At 58.1% G+C, this 17,214-nt stretch overlaps 2 protein-coding genes across 4 annotated transcripts; both read right to left on the bottom strand.

The window, feature by feature from the left end:
- Window positions 1-49: 49 nt before the first annotated feature.
- KAT8 (lysine acetyltransferase 8) lies at window positions 50-10,573 on the bottom strand. Of its 2 annotated transcripts, XM_040972946.1 has the most exons (11): window positions 10,345-10,573; window positions 8,630-8,704; window positions 8,370-8,545; window positions 4,116-4,169; window positions 3,862-4,026; window positions 3,132-3,221; window positions 1,325-1,465; window positions 1,138-1,231; window positions 888-1,038; window positions 558-712; window positions 50-210 (listed from the first exon to the last, which is right to left on the bottom strand). In XM_040972946.1, the coding sequence occupies exons 1-11, from the start codon at window positions 10,553-10,555 to the stop codon at window positions 146-148; spliced, it is 1,377 nt and encodes a 458-aa protein (XP_040828880.1). In that variant the 5' UTR covers window positions 10,556-10,573; the 3' UTR covers window positions 50-145. The 2 variants fall into 2 exon arrangements, with proteins under 2 accessions (XP_040828880.1, XP_040828881.1); XM_040972947.1 differs by lacking the exons at window positions 8,370-8,545; window positions 8,630-8,704; window positions 10,345-10,573 and adding an exon at window positions 4,294-5,209.
- A 2,302-nt stretch (window positions 10,574-12,875) lies between these two features.
- Window positions 12,876-16,906, bottom strand: BCKDK (branched chain keto acid dehydrogenase kinase). 2 transcript variants are annotated; one of them, XM_040972942.1, is made up of 12 exons: window positions 16,818-16,906; window positions 15,956-16,291; window positions 15,799-15,867; window positions 15,565-15,675; window positions 15,304-15,351; window positions 15,104-15,223; window positions 14,920-15,018; window positions 14,259-14,332; window positions 13,862-13,990; window positions 13,693-13,782; window positions 13,395-13,553; window positions 12,876-13,301 (listed from the first exon to the last, which is right to left on the bottom strand). In XM_040972942.1, exons 2-12 carry the CDS (start codon window positions 16,151-16,153, stop codon window positions 13,157-13,159), a joined length of 1,242 nt encoding a protein of 413 aa, XP_040828876.1. In that variant the 5' UTR covers window positions 16,154-16,291; window positions 16,818-16,906; the 3' UTR covers window positions 12,876-13,156. The 2 variants fall into 2 exon arrangements, with proteins under 2 accessions (XP_040828876.1, XP_040828877.1); XM_040972943.1 differs by lacking the exon at window positions 15,104-15,223.
- Between the last annotated feature and the right edge of the window lie 308 nt (window positions 16,907-17,214).

Below are 17,214 nucleotides of genomic sequence, written 5' to 3'. Positions count from 1 at the left end.
GCGACGAAGCCTGGTGGCTCTCTTCCTCTAGCCCCTCCAAAGCCCAGTCTCCAGCAGAATTCACTTTATTCACAAAGTCCTGGACGGGGCTGTACATATTTACAGGGGTTCCGAGGCGCAGGGCCCGCGGCAGGGCACAGGCTGCTCACTTCTTGGAGAGTTTGACTTGCTTGTGTTTGGGTGGCGCCCACTTGAGGCAGACGGAGTCCACTGTGGGGGGTGGGGGGAAGCAGGGGCATGAGAGGCAGGTGGGACCAAGCCTGCACCTACCCTGCTCTCTGGATCCACCCTGCTTTCTGGACCCAGGCCAGGTTTCACCTGCTCTGGGCCAGAATAAAAGGGCAGACTTTGTCCTGGGGAGGGGGCAGGGAAGCCCAGGAATGGAGCAGCCTGCCTGAGGCTTGGGCCCTGGGCCCTGGGCCCTGGGAGCTAGTTTGACTGGTTTGGGATCATGTGACAGCAGAAAGGAGATCTTGGCTCCCAACAGTACAGTCTTCACGCCTACCCCTTCCCCGCCCCACGTAAATTCACGCACACACAGGGCAGCCCCCACCCACCTGTGATGGGAGGTTTCTTATACTGGGCACTTTTGAGGTGTTCCTCCACCAGCTTGGGCGTGACACAGATCACGTGCTGGCCCTTCCAGTACTTGACCATATTGAGGGACTGCAGGGTACTGATGATGTCGTTCTGGGTGATACTGGTCATCTGGCTAGTAAGGAATTAGAGTAGACACTGGGATGAGTCCTGGAGTGGGGACTGACTGGGGGAGGTGAGGGGGTAGAGGGAGTCTGGCTAGACCAGCTAAAGGGGACTGAAAGACAGGATCCCAGCCCATCTTAAGAGCACCAGGGGCAGCTGGCTGAGGCTAGGGCCTGGGCCTGCACCTGAGGTCCTTGATGGACAATGTGCCCCGGAAGTCACGCAGAATCTCCAGCAGGACCCATGACCAGTAGCTGCGGTAGCTGAGTTTGCCCAGGTCAGAGAGCGGCTTCTCTGGGGAGCCCACGGTGCTTTCCAGCTTGGAGAGCTCGTAACCTGGTGGTGGTGGGGTGGGGGCGCAGAGAAGGTGAGGCTCCGGCCCAGCCCTGGCGGCTACCCCCTCCCCGCAAGGGACACGGGCTGGGGACCACTCACTGAACGCGATAAGGAACTTCCCATAGCCGCGGCGCTGGTAAGGTGGCAGGGTCAGGATGCAGGCCACGTTGTTTCCATCTGGAGACTCCTTCTCCTGCGGGGGGGGGGGGGGTCGTCGGGAGGCTCAGCCCCTGCTCCAGCTGGTCCCCTCCCCCACCTCCCCTCGCCCAGTGTTCTGCACCAGCACCTTAGAAAAGTAGCCGACAATGTGGGCCCCTTGCCTGTCCACCTCGGTCAGGATGTAGAAGACGAAGGGCTCCACGTCAAAGTACAGTGTCTTGTGGTCCAGGAAAAGCTTGGCCAACAGGCACAGGTTCTGACAGTAAATCTGTGGAGAGGGGCAGAGACCACCTAGGCTCAGGGTGCAAGCATGGCTCCCCTGCCCAGCTTGAGCCCAGAGGCCACCTGCTCTGCGAGGGCCAGGCTGGTGATCAGGAAGCTGGGGCCTGCTCGAGGATCAATCGTGAGCTCTGTCCTGTTCGTTGCTGCATCCTCAGCACTTTGCGCCAAGCTTAGCTTACAGCCAGGTGCCTGGGAAACATTGGCCGAGTCGCTTGTCTCCCTCAGTAGCCCCGAGCTCTGTCTGCCAGCTTGGCCCTGCTCCCTCTGGCCCTTGCTGGGCTTCCTGCCGCAGCCTCTGCCTGGAGCCTGGCCTCCCAGCCCGCCCACCTTCAACACCCGCTCTGGGAGGGTGGTGCTGCCAGTCCCACAGGACTCAGGATGGAAAGGAAGCTCGGAGACGGGACACACTTGCTTGAGGGCTTCACGCTAGGAAGGGGCAGAGCTGGGCAAGACCCTCCCAGTCCTTGGGCAGCCCTTTCCCCACTCCACCAGCTCCTGTTCAGGAAGGTAGGGCAGAGGGCAGGACCCAGGCACCGAACGGGTGCTGCCCAAGCTCAGTAGGGCACCTGCTCTGACCAATAATGACCAAGGCCCACGTGTTTGGGCACCTGCCAGACACCAGGCAGTACACTCAACAACTGATGTGGGTGGTTGCATTTATTCCACCACCAGCCTGGTCAGGTAAGCATTCTGACTCCTGTTTTATGCGTAAAGAAACAGGAACAAAGAAGAACAAGGAAGCTGTTCGGGGCTGCCACGGAAGCAACGGGACGAGCTGAAGCCAGGAGTCACTGCCAAGCTTGCCCTCTTTTTTTTTTTAACATCTATTTATTTGAAAGTTAGAGTTACAGAGAGAGGAAGACATACATACAGAGTGGTGGGGGAAGAGAGAGAGAAAGAAGAGAGCTCTTCCATCTAATAGTTCCCCAAGTGGGCATGACAGCCAGGGCTACACCAGGCTGAAGTCAGGAGCCAGGAGCTTCATCTACATCTCCCATATGGGTGGCAGGGCCCCAAATACTTGGGCCATTTTCTACTGTTTTTCTCAGGCCATTAGTAGGGAACAAGATGGGAAGCGGAGCAGCGGGTCCCAAACTGGCTCCCACATGAGATGTCCATGTCCCAAGCGGTGGCTTCCCCCTGCTGTACCACAACCCTGTCTGATCGCTGCCCTCTTGCCTCTACTGCCCTTTCACAGGAACTGGGCACTTGGCTGAGGTCCTGTCAGACTGACCAGCATGAAGGCCAAGCTCTCAACAATAGCAAAGCAGGCCCCAGGGGTCCCACCTTGGCCCAGGGAAGTCATTCCGCCAGGAACAGGAACTGGCTCAGCTGCCTGCTGACCAGAGTTCTGGCAGAAAATCTCACACAGAGCAGATCTGTCCCAGGCAAAAGAAAATAATCTTTCCAGTGTGCAGGGAACCAGAAAAAACACTTCTGGGTGCACCTCAGGCTAATCAGTCTCTACTCAGTCCCCGGGCTGAGGGAATCCTGGCCCACAGGCTGGGCCTGTGTCCCCACCCCAGGCCACGGGACAGGTTTGTGATACCTGGCAGATGTACCCGCGGGCTGCCTCTCCCTGTTGGTGACATGCGGGCCATCCCTTTTCCCCTCCCACCCCCCATGCCACAGTCTCCCGGCTAGCAGCTCACCTTGTGGTCTTTGCCGTCCACCTCGTACACGGAGATGTTGCTCTTGCGATAGATCTCCTTCCCCGGGGGCTGCCGCCACTGGCACTGGCCCTGGTCAGGGGAGGAGCAGAGTGCACAGGCTTGATGGGGTCCCTGCGAGGTGATCCCCACCAGCCCACTGTGCAACACACAGCAAGTCTCCCCACTTGCCATCTGTAGACCCCAAGGTCAACATGCTGCCCCTAACAGCCTCAGGGCACCAAGGCCACTTTGCCCTACAGGCACAGGGACTGAGGGACTCCAGCAAACACCACCTGGCTAGACGGCTTCAGGTCTGTGTGGGCCTGCCTCCAGGGTACCAGGAGCCAGCTTCCGGCTTTACCAAACCACTCATGTTCACCTCTGCTGCCACATTTGGGCACAGATTCTTGTGCTGGCGAGCAGAGTGCTCGGCTCCTGGTGGTCTCCATGACCTCACCCTTCCTGCTCCTCCACATCTTTGGTTCTTTGCTTTGGGGGCTCTTTCTTACCAGGAGTCTGGCCCTGGGAAACATGTGGCACAGTACAGGGTACAGAACGGGCCAGATTACAGCTCCCATTCTAAACAAGTTGAAACTGAATCCACAGACATTGAACTTGGCCTAGGTCCTCCCACCACAAAGGCATGGAGTTGAAGTCCCCAGACCTCTGGGCAGCCCCTCCTTGTACCTGACTCCTCTAGATGCTCAGCCCCAAGGCCAGCCTCTCTCACCAGGTGGAAGCGGTAGCTCTTCTCATACTTCATGTACTTGAGGCAGTACTCGCAGAGCCACAGCTTTGGCTGCTTCCCATAGTCTTCCGGGAATGGCGAGAAGTACCAGGCATCAATTTCGTAGTTTCCAATATGGATCTTGTCCACATACTTCACCTTGGTGATCTGCAGGAGTGGGAGCAGTGGGTGGGTGATGTGTCAGTGCCCTCTGCCTGAGGCAGGGAATGCCCAGGCAAACCCTTGCCTCCACTTACTGCCTCGTGCTCCTTCTCCAAGGCTGCTGTGGTGGGGTCCATCTCTGCGTACGTCTGGGGAAGGGAGAGAAGCATGCAGAGGTAAACAGAAGGTGGGCAGCCCACCATGCCACCCTGCATACCCAGTCACCACACCCACAGCTCACAAGCCAGCTGCCCAGAGAGCCCTGCAGCCCACCTCCGGCTCTTGCCAACCGAACAAAGCTTGGATCAGAAGTCTGGGTTAGGAAGAGCTTCAACTGTACATTGGGGCAATCCAGTGCTGCCAGTGGTGAGATGATAGGATGGGTCTCATTTCCCAGACTCAACATGACTGCGGTGCCCATCTCTTGGCTGGGTACCAGGTGCTGCCTGTCCAAGGATCGCTTCCAGGGCTCCCTTCCACAGGGATTCCCACGAAGACCCTGTCATCATCACAAGCCCTTCCTCCTGGCCATGTCTCCGTGAGCCCAACTGCCCAGGACCTGCCACCAGGCCTGCTCTTTGGACTCCTCCTTCTCAGCCTGGCATTCAATCAGTGGCCAATGTCTCACAAGCTGGATGGCAGCTCATCTTCCTGACATTCCCGGGATCATACCCTGGAATTCTCTAACTAGTCTCTCAGCATGACAGGTCTGGACAACTGACTCGGCCTCAGCGTGCCTGCCTCCAGGGTCAAGCCCTCAAACCCGGGCTGTGATTAACACCCCTTCTTCTGGTCCTCGTATTTTTGCACATGGTTCCTTCACATTGACCATGCCCTTTCCTTATGGCCACCAGACAATGCTTCCTCAAACTGGCACAGGGCATGAGTCAAGCGGGTCCCATGACAGAAAGACTCCGTGAGTGACAGTGTGTAATCATTTTTATGGTGCTGGTTCCAGTTCTTCCAAGTCCAGCACTGGCCCCACCCCTCCACCCCCCCCAGAAAGCCTGCCTGGATTTTTGCTGACCAGAAAACACTGTCCTTCCCCAAGTCAGGAGGAATGTGGTTATCAGCTGGTTTCCTGGGAAAGAAGGGACCAAATCACACGACATAGCACATCCTGTTCTTAAGACAGACTTCGAAGAAGGAACCACATACAGCCTGGCAATGGAAGCCTATGACCTATACCAGAACCGTACCCAGAACCCCACCCTCGGAGAAGGCACTGTGCCTAGATATATGGGTTCAAAAGTCCCCTCCACCCCTTTTTAATAAAGATTTTATTTGAAAGGCAGAGTTACACACAGAGAACTTCTATCTGCTGGTCCACTCCCTAGATGGCTGCAACAGCCGGAAGGCTAGCCCCTCGACTAGCCCTTTCAGCAAACCCTGGCTGGAACATTTTTACTTCCATCTTACAGAAAGTAAACAGGCAGGGGAAGATGTGGCCACTGCCCCTGGCCACCAGCCAGCTCCACTGATTTCAAAGTGTCAAGTACTGATAAACACTGTCGCATTTAGTTCTCAAAACAAGCTTGATGGAAGAGGGAACCATGGCACCAAGACAGGAGGCCACTTGTCCAGGGGCACAGGACACAGCACGGTGGACATGGACCCTTGGCCTGTCCAATTCAGAGTCTGAACACTGCCAAGATGCCTCCTTAGGACACATTTCCCAGGTGTGACAAAACCCTCTTCTACGAAGGCAATAAAAGGACTACAAAACCACTCCTTTACTCAACACAGCGATTTATTATTCAGTTAAACACTGATCGGGCTTCAAAGAACATGGGCGACCATTAACTTGCTTGTTATTACCCCTTCTCATCTGGCTTGGCATCTGGCAGTTTCCAGGGCCACCTCTGCTGAGTGCCAACTAGTGGGGGAATTAATGGTCTTTGACCTGATCACTTCTGTCCCAGAGAGGATTCTGGGACATGGGAACATGTGTTGCTGAAACTTGCTACAACGTAGAAACTTCCAGGCACACTAGACACACTGCAGGTGCTCAAGAGCCACGGGAGCCAGTGCTTCCCCATGAGCAAGGCAGCTGGTACTGAGAAGCAGTGGGCTGCTCACCTTGTCCATCCACATGCATGGGCTTCCACCTGAGAGAAAAGCTTTGCCCAGCAGTACTTAGGTCTACTCAGTGCTGGGACCCCTGGACGCTTCTCTCTTCCCGTTTCTTCCCCAAAAGGCAAATATTGCGTCCTCCCAAGGAGTTTGTTTTGCCATGGACTGAAAGGCCACATGCCATGGCTTGGAACCTATCAGCGCCAAGCACAGAACGGGCACTTCTCAGGTGAACCAAGGAGCACAAGTGTGCTGAGGGCTTGGTGAACCCATCAGGCATGCATGAATCAAAGAGACAAAGGGCTCAGGCAAGCACTGTGGCATAGTGGATGAGGCTGCCGTTTGGTGTGCTAACCTCCCATCTCACAGTGCCTGGTTCCTTGCTATCCTGTGCCTTCCAGAAGGGCTGGAGGTGTGTGTGACAGCCCGTGACAGCCTAGTGGAACACGGGTTCCCAGCTGCTATTCGTCTAGCTCTGGCTGCTATAGACATGTAGGGATTGAACTGGTGACTCTATCAAATGCCAATGCCTTTCAAATAAATAAATCTTGAAAAAGATTCTTAGTTGAAAGAGTGATGTCCCAGGGCTGGTGTAGCTTGATAGCTTGCTGAGAACCAAACTTTGTCAATAATTTCTGACTTTCACTGTTAAAGAGTATCAAGTTGGGGCCCAGCACTACAGCCTAGCAGCTAAAGTCCTCGCCTTACATGTGCAGAGATCCTATATGGGTGCCAGTTCGTGTCCCGATCACCCCGCTTCCCATCCAGCTCCCTGCTTGTGGCCTGGGAAAGCAGTTGAGGATGGCCCAGAGCCTTGGGACAGTGCCCCGTATGGGAAATTCGAAGGAAGCTCCTAACTCCTGCCTTCAAATCAGCTCAGCTCCGGCCACTGCGGCCAGTTAGTGAATCAGTAGACGAAAGATCTTTTCTATCTCTCTTCCTCATTGTACATCTGACTTCCCAATAAATAAATAAATAAATAAATAAATACTAAACTCCCCCACCCCCAAAACCAAAAAAACCACAATGTCAAGTTGGCAGATGAGTCTCCCAGCTAGGTTCTCAAAGACATCTGTGTCTCTCCTGTCGACTCGGGAGAGCAACTGTGAAACATCACTGAGACCCTGTGCTCAAACAGCCAGTCTAACACGCTTGCTCACAGCCCAGTGAGCATCTGGCGTGGTTATTCTAGTTTCATGACACCATGCTACTGGCAGTGCAATCCTGGGCCTGCTTCCTTACCACAGTAAGCAGCCATGACCCTGCGCCACTGAATTGTGAGGAAGTATCCACACATCCAGGCCTCCGCCTGGCTGGGCGGTACCAACTGTTCAATGGCATTCACTCTTTTCCTTTCCTTTAGACTCCAAATCATTTTTGTCTGCTGCAGCATAGCCACTAGAGAACAGAAATGTAAGCACTGGGTGGCAGGGCTCCTGTCCTAGCAATGCAGCTCCCCGCTGTGTGACTTTAGACAGGCCCTTTCTAAGCCTTTCCAAGGGAGGGAAAGCATCTGCTACACCCTGAGAACTTCAGAGAGGGATCATTCTGAGGCCAGCATGATAGCTCAAGTGGGTAAGCCTCCTCTTGCAAGCACCAGCATCCCATACAGGTGCTAGTTCCTGTCCTAGCTGCTCCACTTCCCATCCAGCTCACTGCTTCTGGCCTGGGAAAGCAGTGAAGGATGGCTCAAGTCCTTGGAACCCAGCACCTACATGCGAGATCTGGAAGAAGCTCCTGGCTTCTGATTGGCTCAGCTCCGGCCATTGTGGCCATTTAAGGGAGTAAACCAACCGATGAAAAGATCTTTCTGTTTCCTTGTCCTTTCTGAAAATCTGTCTTTCCAATAAAAAATAAAATATGCGATATTCTCGGGGCTGGAGTGGTGGTGCTGCAAGCTAACCCTCCACCTGAGATGCAGGCATTCTGGCTGCTCCACTCCTGATCCAACTCCTTGCCGATGGTCTAGGAAGCCAGTGACAGACGGCTCAAGCCCTTGGACCCTTGCCGTCATGTGGGAGACCCGTAGGATGTTCCTGGCTTCTGGCTTCAGTCTAGTTCAGCTCTTGTGGTTGCAGACATTTATGGAGTGAACCAGCATATATGGTCTCTCTAACTTGACTTTCAAGTAAAGCATCTTAAAAAAAAAAAAAAAAAAAAAAGAGAGCGAGCGAGCGAGATGGGACCTCTCTGCAACCTTCAAAGGTACAAAATAAAACGAACATTTAGGAAAAAAGACGTGGGAGGCTGGTCCCCGGGCCTGGGGAGACGCGGACCTTCTGCACATGGTTGATCTCGTCGTGCTTGCGCTTCTGGTTGCGAGTGATCTTGCGCTCCGGCTGCTCGGCCAGCTCACTCAGGTACTTCTCCGAGTTCTTCTGCACGGCATCCTTCACCGTCTTGGTCAGTGCCAGTCGGTTCTTGTCTACCCACTCATCCAGTCGCCGGTTAACTGCGAGGATGCGTCATGAGGGGGCCGCGGCTGAGCCAGCCCCTACCCACCCCCGGCCCCACCAGAATGCCCCAAGTCACTCACAGCCCACATAGTGCACATAGAACTCCTCTCGGCCCTCCTGGTCATTTACTCGAGACTGGATCACTTCAGCCGAATCTGTGGCGGGCAGAGGACGGACTCATCAGGTGGGAGAAGGCAGGACCAGGGAGTGTCCAGGCTCTGGGGATTACCCAGCCACGTCTGCCATCCCATCCAGCACCGCAGCTCCGGGAGGCGGGCCAGCTGGGCCACTGCACCTATTTACCATGTGAGGAAAAACCCGAGGATTCCTTAGGGCCCCCGGTGGGGCAAGTGCTGGGCCCACATTCAGTTGTGGCCTCAGTTCCTGGTTCACTTCCTGGTACACGTGCAGCCGCTCATCTGTTCGGGATCAAGTTTCTACCTCATGCTAGCCACTTCCTAGCTGTGAAGTAACAGGGCAAGTCATTTCAACTCTGCGGCTCGGTTCCTCGGGCCGGAACACGAGAGGACAGCGCCAACCTCGGGGTGGGGGGCACACCTCTGACTCCTAGCACAGTGCCTGACAACTCAAGATCACTTAGTGAGTGAGGCATCCACTGTGGGTCAGGCCCTACATTTAGGTACAGATGGCACAGCAATGACTCGTGAGAGGCCCTGCCCTCCCGAAGTGCACAGCCTGACAAGGGAAAGGACACAGACGGGAAATGACAACAGTGATGTTATGATGTTATGTTACTGCTGAGGCAGAGGTATGCAAACAATGTGGCAGGCACGTGCACGGGGAACAGCTCATCCTGCCTGCAGGGGTCTGCCTGCCTTGAGCTTGGCTTCAAGGATGAGTGCCAGAGGGTCAGGTAAATGAGGGGGAAGGAAGAGAGGGCATCCACGCAGCAGACCGTGGTCACAGGCCTGCAAGCATCCTCAGAGGACAGGCGCAGTTGGTGGAGGTGGTGGGGAGCCCCAACAGCACAAAAATGAACGCCAAGCTGAGGGCCTTGAGGTTTGTTTGTTTGAAGATGAGGGAAGGCAGTGTGATGTGAGTGACTGGGTCTTCTCTGTCGGCGGCCTGTGTGTATGGGGGGGGCACTATCAGGCTCCCCCCAACATCACCCAGAGCGAGCACGCTACCCACCTTTTCCCTACAAATGACACCAGTAAGGAACACGGCTATTAAACAAAGACCAGGAAATGCAGCCTATGACAGTGTACAGAGCAGAATTTCCAAACCACCCAGCCGGAGGGGTCTAGGCATCGTCTGCTGAGGCCGACAGCCTCCCACTGCCGCGCTGCATCCTCAGCGGCTGCTTCTTTGCGCATCCTCAAGTTCCACCTCCGCCAACCCCGACGCTCGCCCCTCCGTCCCCCGCCACTCCTCTCCGTAAGAACCAGTCCCCTGGCTCTGATCACCAACACCCCCAGCCTCCCGGCCCTGATCGCCGCAGTCCCGCTTCCTTGGCCTCTGGGCTCTGGGACCGGACCTCCTGCCAGCGGCTGCTCTCAGTTCCCGCCTTCCGGACCCGCCCTGGCTCTGACCCCGCCCCTCGCCAGGACCCGCCCTGGCTCTGACCCCGCCCCTCGCCAGGACCCGCCCTGGCTCTGACCCCGCCCCTCGCCAGTCCCCGCCCTGGCTCTGACCCCGCCCCTGGTCCGGGCCCCTCCCCTAGGTTCTGACCCCTCCCGACCCCGCCCCTCCCCGCAGTCCCCTCCCCGACCCCGCCCCTCCCCGCAGTCCCCTCCCCGCAGTCCCCGCCCCCCGCCCCAGTCCCCGCCCTCACGCCAGGTGCTATCCGGTCGCCGGCACAGGTACGTTTCTCCGATTTCCACCGTGACTTCGGGCTCGCCGCGCGCCGGAGTCGGTGGGGAGACGCGGCCCGGGGACGGGGCGGTGCCCTCGACCGCCGCGTTCTCTCCAGGCCCGGGCTCGCTCTCCGCGGCGATCCCCGAAGTCGCCGCCGCAACCGCCGCTGCTGCTCCCTGGGCCGCCATCGCGGTGGAGGAAATGACGCCAGAGTCAGGCGCCGCGTCGCAGTTTCCCTCCGGGACGACAGTGCGTGAGGGGCGGGGCGTCAGGTTGAGGGCGGGGTCTCTGAGGTAGCGGGAGATTATTGGCTGGCGCGGCCGTCATTATCGGCGCGGTCGTCCTCATCCCCGCGGCTTGCTCGAGTTGCCCAGCATCTGTCCGCACGCTGGACGCTTCGCTGAGGCGGTGGCTCTGCCCAGCCTCTTTTAAAGGCCCCGGTTCCTGTAGAGTGAGGCCAGGGTGTGCCAATTACCGCTCCCTACGTGAAGGTGCGCCGTACCCCTCCGTTTTTAAGGTGGAGGTCGCGGCGGCCTGCAACAGGTGTGTCCAGGGGTGCCCCGAAGAAAGGAGCCGGTCCCCCCAAAGCCAGCGGAGCAGAAGCCGGCCGAGGCCAGTGCGTGAGGACACCCGGGTCCCGACCCTATGCCCCGAGATCAGGTGTCCAGGCGTGTAGATTGCCCGAGTCAGTGAAGGTTAACAGCGAGATGCACGGACGTGCAGGTGGTTAAACCAGAGGCCACGGATTGTCAAGGCGAAAGCTGCTGGCGGCGTGCAGGTGCGTGCCTGTCGCAGAGCCGAACGCAGCCAATAAATACTCCCCTTTGACCATTTTCTGGATCGTCTTTGGTTTATCACGTAGTTACTGGATTTATAAATAATTCTGAGAGGCGTGAAACTCTCGGGGCCTTAGGGACTCAACGGTAACAAATCAAGAACTATCTTGGGTTCCCCCCTCGCGTGGGCGGAGGTGGGAATTGCCGTTAACTTTCCTGGGAAATGAAGGAATGGTGGGGATGGGGTGGGGTGTGTGTGAGAGATTGTGATCACTGTGTGCCTGCGCCATTACAAGTAACCTCACAAAAACCAGGCAAGAAAGCCATTAAAATTCTGTTTGTTCCTCTCCGTCCAGTCCCTCTAGCTTGATTAACTGCACCTGCCCCAGGGTCAGGCGCCTCTTTTCATTTCTTGTCACCATGCTGACCCTTCCCTTGCGTTAGTGGTTAGCCCAGGTCACTAATCTCCGATCAGGGTCTCTTTGCTGCTGCCCCACCGCGTGCTACCTTGGACTGCACAGACCTGATGATTGCTGCTGACTGTGGCTGGCTCGCAGTTCCTTGGGAACCTTTTTTCTTGTTTTGGTGCCTAGCTCACCTTGAGGCGTCTTCAGAAGCCAGCCGGAGGCTCTCCTTTGGTCAAGCTAACAGCTGTTCAGAGAATTTTGAACCCGGCAGCTGGAGTCCACATCCCTCCCTGCCACCCTCCCACACACTGAATGAATGACTGTTCCGCAGGGGAATCAGTGCCCTCCTCCAGTTAGTCTCTTGCCTCCAACCCTGAGGCCTCCTCTCCTGGCCCTGGACTTCCTCGGTTTGGCTTCTTTCCTTCCTTTGCTGTTAACTCCCTTCTGGTAGCACTTTGTTAACAAAAATGGGACACAAAACTTCTTGGGGTTGGCTTCTAGGGAATCCAGCCAGAAACATCCCTTCCTAGGCTCAGACCCATCCTCAGGTCCCTGCTGCACCCCCAGGAGGCTGTGTCCACCCCCCAGCCTCAGCTCTGCCCACCGTGGCCAGCACCAGTCCCACCCTGCCGGGCAGCGTGACCTGCCACCATCTGCCATGTGAGTCCGGATCCTCCCGTCTGTGTCCCCTCCAGCTGGGACCTCCATGACCCCACGAGGTGGGAGAAGTTGGCACAGCTCCTCTCCTCTCCTCTCCTAGCTCCACCAGGTTGGTCCTCAGGTCTTTGCTGAGGGGAGTGTCAGCTGGGGTTCTGCTTTTCACAGGAAGTTCTGCTTCAAGCCTAACCCTGAGCCTGCCTGCTGTCTGCTGCCTCTTCCTTTGGCTCACTTTCTTGGCCAGCCACCTACCTTGGTGGTGAGCACCGCTCCCCGCTGGCGCCTGCCAGCACACACCCTTCCCTCGCCCTCCCTGGCAGCTGCAGCAGGTGGGTGGTATTTTTACTCTTCCTCAGGCCCAGGCATCAGGTGGCTCAGGAGGCTGCCCAGTCTGGTGACCTTCAACTCTTAATAAATCCTGTGACCATCGGGAAGGGAAATCAGAACTCGGCATCTCCTCTGGCTGCTTCTGTTGTCTGGAACCCAGAAGTATTTGTTAAGGGAGGTGACTGGAAGGTCTCTGCGGGAACGGCCAAAGTCACCTGCACTCTTGCCAAGTCAAACACGCAGGAGACCTGGGTCTGATCTACTCCCGTCTTGGGAGATTGGGACACGCATCGCAAAAACTCACGGGTTCACCTGCCCTCCCCACACACGGTGCCCCAGAGGGCATTCAAAATGTGCACTTTAATAACAAACGACAGGTCAGGGTGGGGGTTCCCTGGAGGACAACAATGTTGGAGCTGGTGCTGGAGTCATGTGGGGTCTCCACTTCCTCTAAGGCCCGGAGGTGAGGAAGCAGGGAACCCCTATTGCAGAGGAGTGGTGCCCAGCTCTACAGGAGTCTATTTATCAGGGGTCCAAGGACCCAAGATGCAGCGGTGTGTCAGAGCAGAGCGCTGCCCTGCCTGGCCCAGTCCGGGCAGGCGAGCAGGCTGAGCCTGGGACGTCAGATCCGGAAGCTTTCTTCCCGGCCGTCGATGTGGCGCAGCCGCAGGTAGACATCAGTCCCAATGCCCTGCAGGGACTGCAGCTGCAGGGAGCCACCGAGGTACTCTGCGTAGGCCCGTGAGGTGGGCAGCCCGAAGCCAAAGCTGGGGGCGGACAGGGGGACAGGATGGGCTAGAGGGTCCCTCCCTCTCTCCAACCCACTCCAGCCTCCCCAGCTGAACCAGAATGAGGCTCACCCATGCATGGGGCCTGACTGGCCGCCACTGTTCATGTCCAGGTGGCCAAAGAGGGGGCTGATCCGGGGGTCCTGGGTGCTGGCCTCGGCCGTGGTGAAGTGGTAGTCCATGACCCGATCCAGATCTTTGTGGGCGATCCCTCCACCTCGGTCTGAAATCCTGGCCGGATGTCCACAATGTGGGCTTGACTCATTACCTCCCACGCTAGGTCTGTCTTCATGTCCCGTGTCCATCCTCACTGGCACTTGGTGCTTGGAACTGGTGCCCTCCCTGGCCCAACCTCCCATCTGGCACAAACCTGATGACCAGATCCACATCATTGTTGGCGATGGTGATAACCACATCGGGGACGTTGTAGGGAGTGTCTAGGTGGCTCTCCATTGTGGCTCTATGTGGGGACAAAGAATGGTTGGTGGTGGCTCTCCAGCTGCCAGCTGCCCCACCAGGCATTTCCCCAGCCGGCCCACCTCATGGCGTTCTTGAGCAGCTCCGGCAGGATGTAGTCCAGTGGCATGGGGATGAAGGGGAAGCGGGCCGCCACGTGCCCATTGATGCGGACGCGGGGGGCATTGCCATACTTGTGCTCACACAGGCGTCTGCGCACAGGAACAGGGGCTCAGACAGGTACCCCCCAGCCCAGTGCTTCCCTGTGGGAGGCCCTTCTGTCCAACCCACCCTCACCCCAATATCTGGCAACACAGGAAGATTTTTTCCTGGGTGTGTGTGGGGTGGGGGATGAGCAGAAACCAGGGCTCTTGCTAAACATCCTGACCTGCGCAGGATACCCTCCCCTAGTGTCAGCATTGGCAAACCCGCCCCAGAACATGCCCTGGGCTTTCCTGCCTGCAGGCGGACCAGCCTCACCTGGCAAAGTCCACCCACTTCTCAATGATCTTCTTTGGTGACAGGCGAGTGCAGATAATGCCAACAAAGTCAGGCTGGTGGGAAAAAGTGGGTCAGGACTAGCAGCAGCTGCCCCCCTCCAACCACTACTGCAGCAGCTGCCCCCTCCTCAACTGCAGCAGCTGCCGAAAGCCTGAAGCAGCTGCATGGAGAAGCACCCTTGTAAGGAGCGACTTGAACAGTGGCCCGAGAACCGATGAAACCCCACCAACCCAGACTCACAGAGTCATCTTAAATACCAGCTTACCCGGCAAAAGTCCACTCGCTTAAGCTCTGTGCCCCTTAGGTTTAAACTGTGTTCTCAGCCGATCCACTGGACTACCTGATGGCCCACCTACCAATCCCGAGGCACTCAGCCCTGGTGCCCACTTAGAGCCGCATCTGCACTCTGACCCACCACCTTTAGGCTATAAAAAGGGCCTTCACCCTTTGTTCTGGGCCGTTGAGGTGTTCTCCCCCACTCCTTGATCCTGCTGCCTCCCTTGCTGCAATAAAGACTTCCCGTGGCTGGCTCCCTGCTTTGAGAACCACCCCCAGGAGGGAGTCCCCCTCCCCACCTTGTCCTCGCATGGCTGGCTCCCTGCTTCGAGAACCACCCGCAGGAGGGAGCCCCCCTCCCCACCTTGTCCTCGTGCAGCGCCAAGTGATGTGTGGCCAGCATGCGGATCCCAAGTCTTGAAGTCAGTGTCTTATCCAGGAAGTAGCGGACAAGCTTTTCATCCTGTAGAGAATGGGGCCTCAGACACCCCACCCTGCCTCCCTAGGCGCCCCCCGCCCCGAGAGGCTCCACTCGTACTGCCCCTGACCTCTATGTGCTTGCGGCTCTCACGCAAACCCTCGGCTAGGAGGGTCACCACATCCTTGTGGTCGTCCAGCAGCTGTCGTACCAGCTGGCAGTACTGGGCGTCTTCCGCCTGGTCTTTAATCTGCAGGTCAAGGGGTCATGAGCACAGACGGTGCCCCCTGACCTCCAACATCCCTCCCCCAGCCCTGGCACGGCGCTTACCGGAGGGAAGTCTGTCAGCTTCTGGAAGGCACGGATGTACAGCTCGTGCTGCAGGGAAGGAGGTCGGAACTCACAGGCTGTCACAGGCTCCAGGCAGACGACAGCCACCCAAAGCCAGCATGCAAAGCCCCCCTCTGTGGCAGCGCAGCCTCAGCCTTGGAAGGCCTGGGGCCATCCTGGAAGGGGCCCCTGGGGGCCCCAAGCTCCCCATCTGGCCCTCAGAACAGTGGGCACGCTGCCACGAGGTCCTCTCTACCTTACCACGTGCAGTATTGTGGGGTTGCAGCCAATGATGAAGGGGAGACTGCGGAAGCCCTTGATGCGATGAGCTATTCTCACCGGCAGCTCCTGCTGCAAGTACCGGCCGCTTTTCTAGAAAAAAAGAAAAAAAAAGGCAAGGAAGGCAGCACCACCCCTCCAACCTCCCATCCTGGGAGGGGGGCTGTTTCTGAGAAACCCGGGAGCCAAAAGGAAAGTAGGGGGCTGGTACCTTACCAGAAGGTGGCTGCCATCTTGAGAGCGGCCAGAGTAGAGCATCATGGTGGGGGTGAGGCGGACAGACGGCTGCAAGGACAGGGGGGCCATGAGCGCTTGTCCTGCCCCGCCAACCCTGTCCTCTCCCGGGACAACCCCGCCGGCCTCCCCAGAGCACCTTCTCGGCCGCCACGTCGATGGCCGACTGGTTGTAGAAGGAAGTGACTGTCTTGGAGCGTTCCCGTGCCATCTCCACATGATGCGTGTCGGTGGCTGAGGTGGAGCGAGCCCGGCGGGAGAGTGCGGGCCCCAGGAGGGGCCGGAGCGGAGACCCGGCTCGGGCGCCCTTGGCCAGCACCCCGGACGCCAGCATCATCGTCCTGCGCCTCGGTGGGACCCGGCTAGGGGACCCGACGGATCGGGGCGACCCCAACGCGGGGCGCGAGGAGCGTGGCTGGGCAGCGGGCTCTCTTCTCCGACTTCAGGGGCGAGGGCCCCGCAGAGCCACTGCCATCTGCCCGGGCGAGGAACAGAGCGGGTGGAGGAATGAGACTCCTCGCCCAGGGGTACCGTTATCCTCAGCCGCCAGCTGGCCCTGCCCACCCCTGCGGGCACCTCCCCAGACAGGCCGGGCCCCGCCATCCTGGCTTTCTGGGGCTCCTACTCTGCGACCCGAACTCTGTCTGCTGGCCAGGGCTGCGGGCAAGAAACCCCGCTGCCATCCCGTGGGGGCGGAGCTGACCCCGACCCCGCGCCTTCCAGACCCGGTGCCCCCGGGGCCCGGGCGTGCGGACGTGCAGCACCCGGTTACCGTGCACCCAGGGCTCAGCTCCTCGGGGGTCGCGCCCTCCCGCTGAGTTCCCCCTCTGCCGACTGGACTTGGATCGGCCCGAGTTCCATCTCCCCCTCCATATGGTAGATGCCGGACACCCCTCCCCCGCGTCCCGGTCCGCGCGCGGGGCTCCCGCGCCGGCATGGAGGCTGCGGGCGTGCGCGGCGGAGCCTCGGCAGGCAGGACCTGCGCCGGTTGCGCCACTTACCGCGGGGCCGGGGTCAGGGCCAGGGTCCGAGCGGAACCGCCCAGTCGAGCGGCTGGGCTCGCAGAGCCGCCTGCGCCCTCTGCCGCCGTGACGTCGCGCGGGCTGAGGGCGCCCGGTGCCTGCTGGGAGTTGTAGTTTGGCGGCGAGGACCCCGTGGCTTAAGCTCCTGTCGTGCAACGCCGGGGTTCACCCGGATCCACGGACTTCATTGGTCGGGTTTGAGGGTGGATTTGTTTGTAAAATGAGGATGTGTCAATGTTAAAGTTGTGCGCATTACATGAATTTTATATCTGTAAAGTTCCAAAGCAGTGCCAGGTGTGGACTTAGCAGTTCGTAGTAGATATTATTATTACTAATTATTCATGCCTGCCATGCATATACAAGGTCTTTGGAATAT

Source organism: Ochotona curzoniae, unplaced genomic scaffold, assembly GCF_017591425.1.
Source record: "Ochotona curzoniae isolate NIBS_2020 unplaced genomic scaffold, NIBS_Ocur_1.0 contig_2321, whole genome shotgun sequence".
Lineage (NCBI taxonomy): Eukaryota > Metazoa > Chordata > Mammalia > Lagomorpha > Ochotonidae > Ochotona > Ochotona curzoniae.
This window is presented reverse-complemented; position numbering and strand designations above follow the sequence as displayed.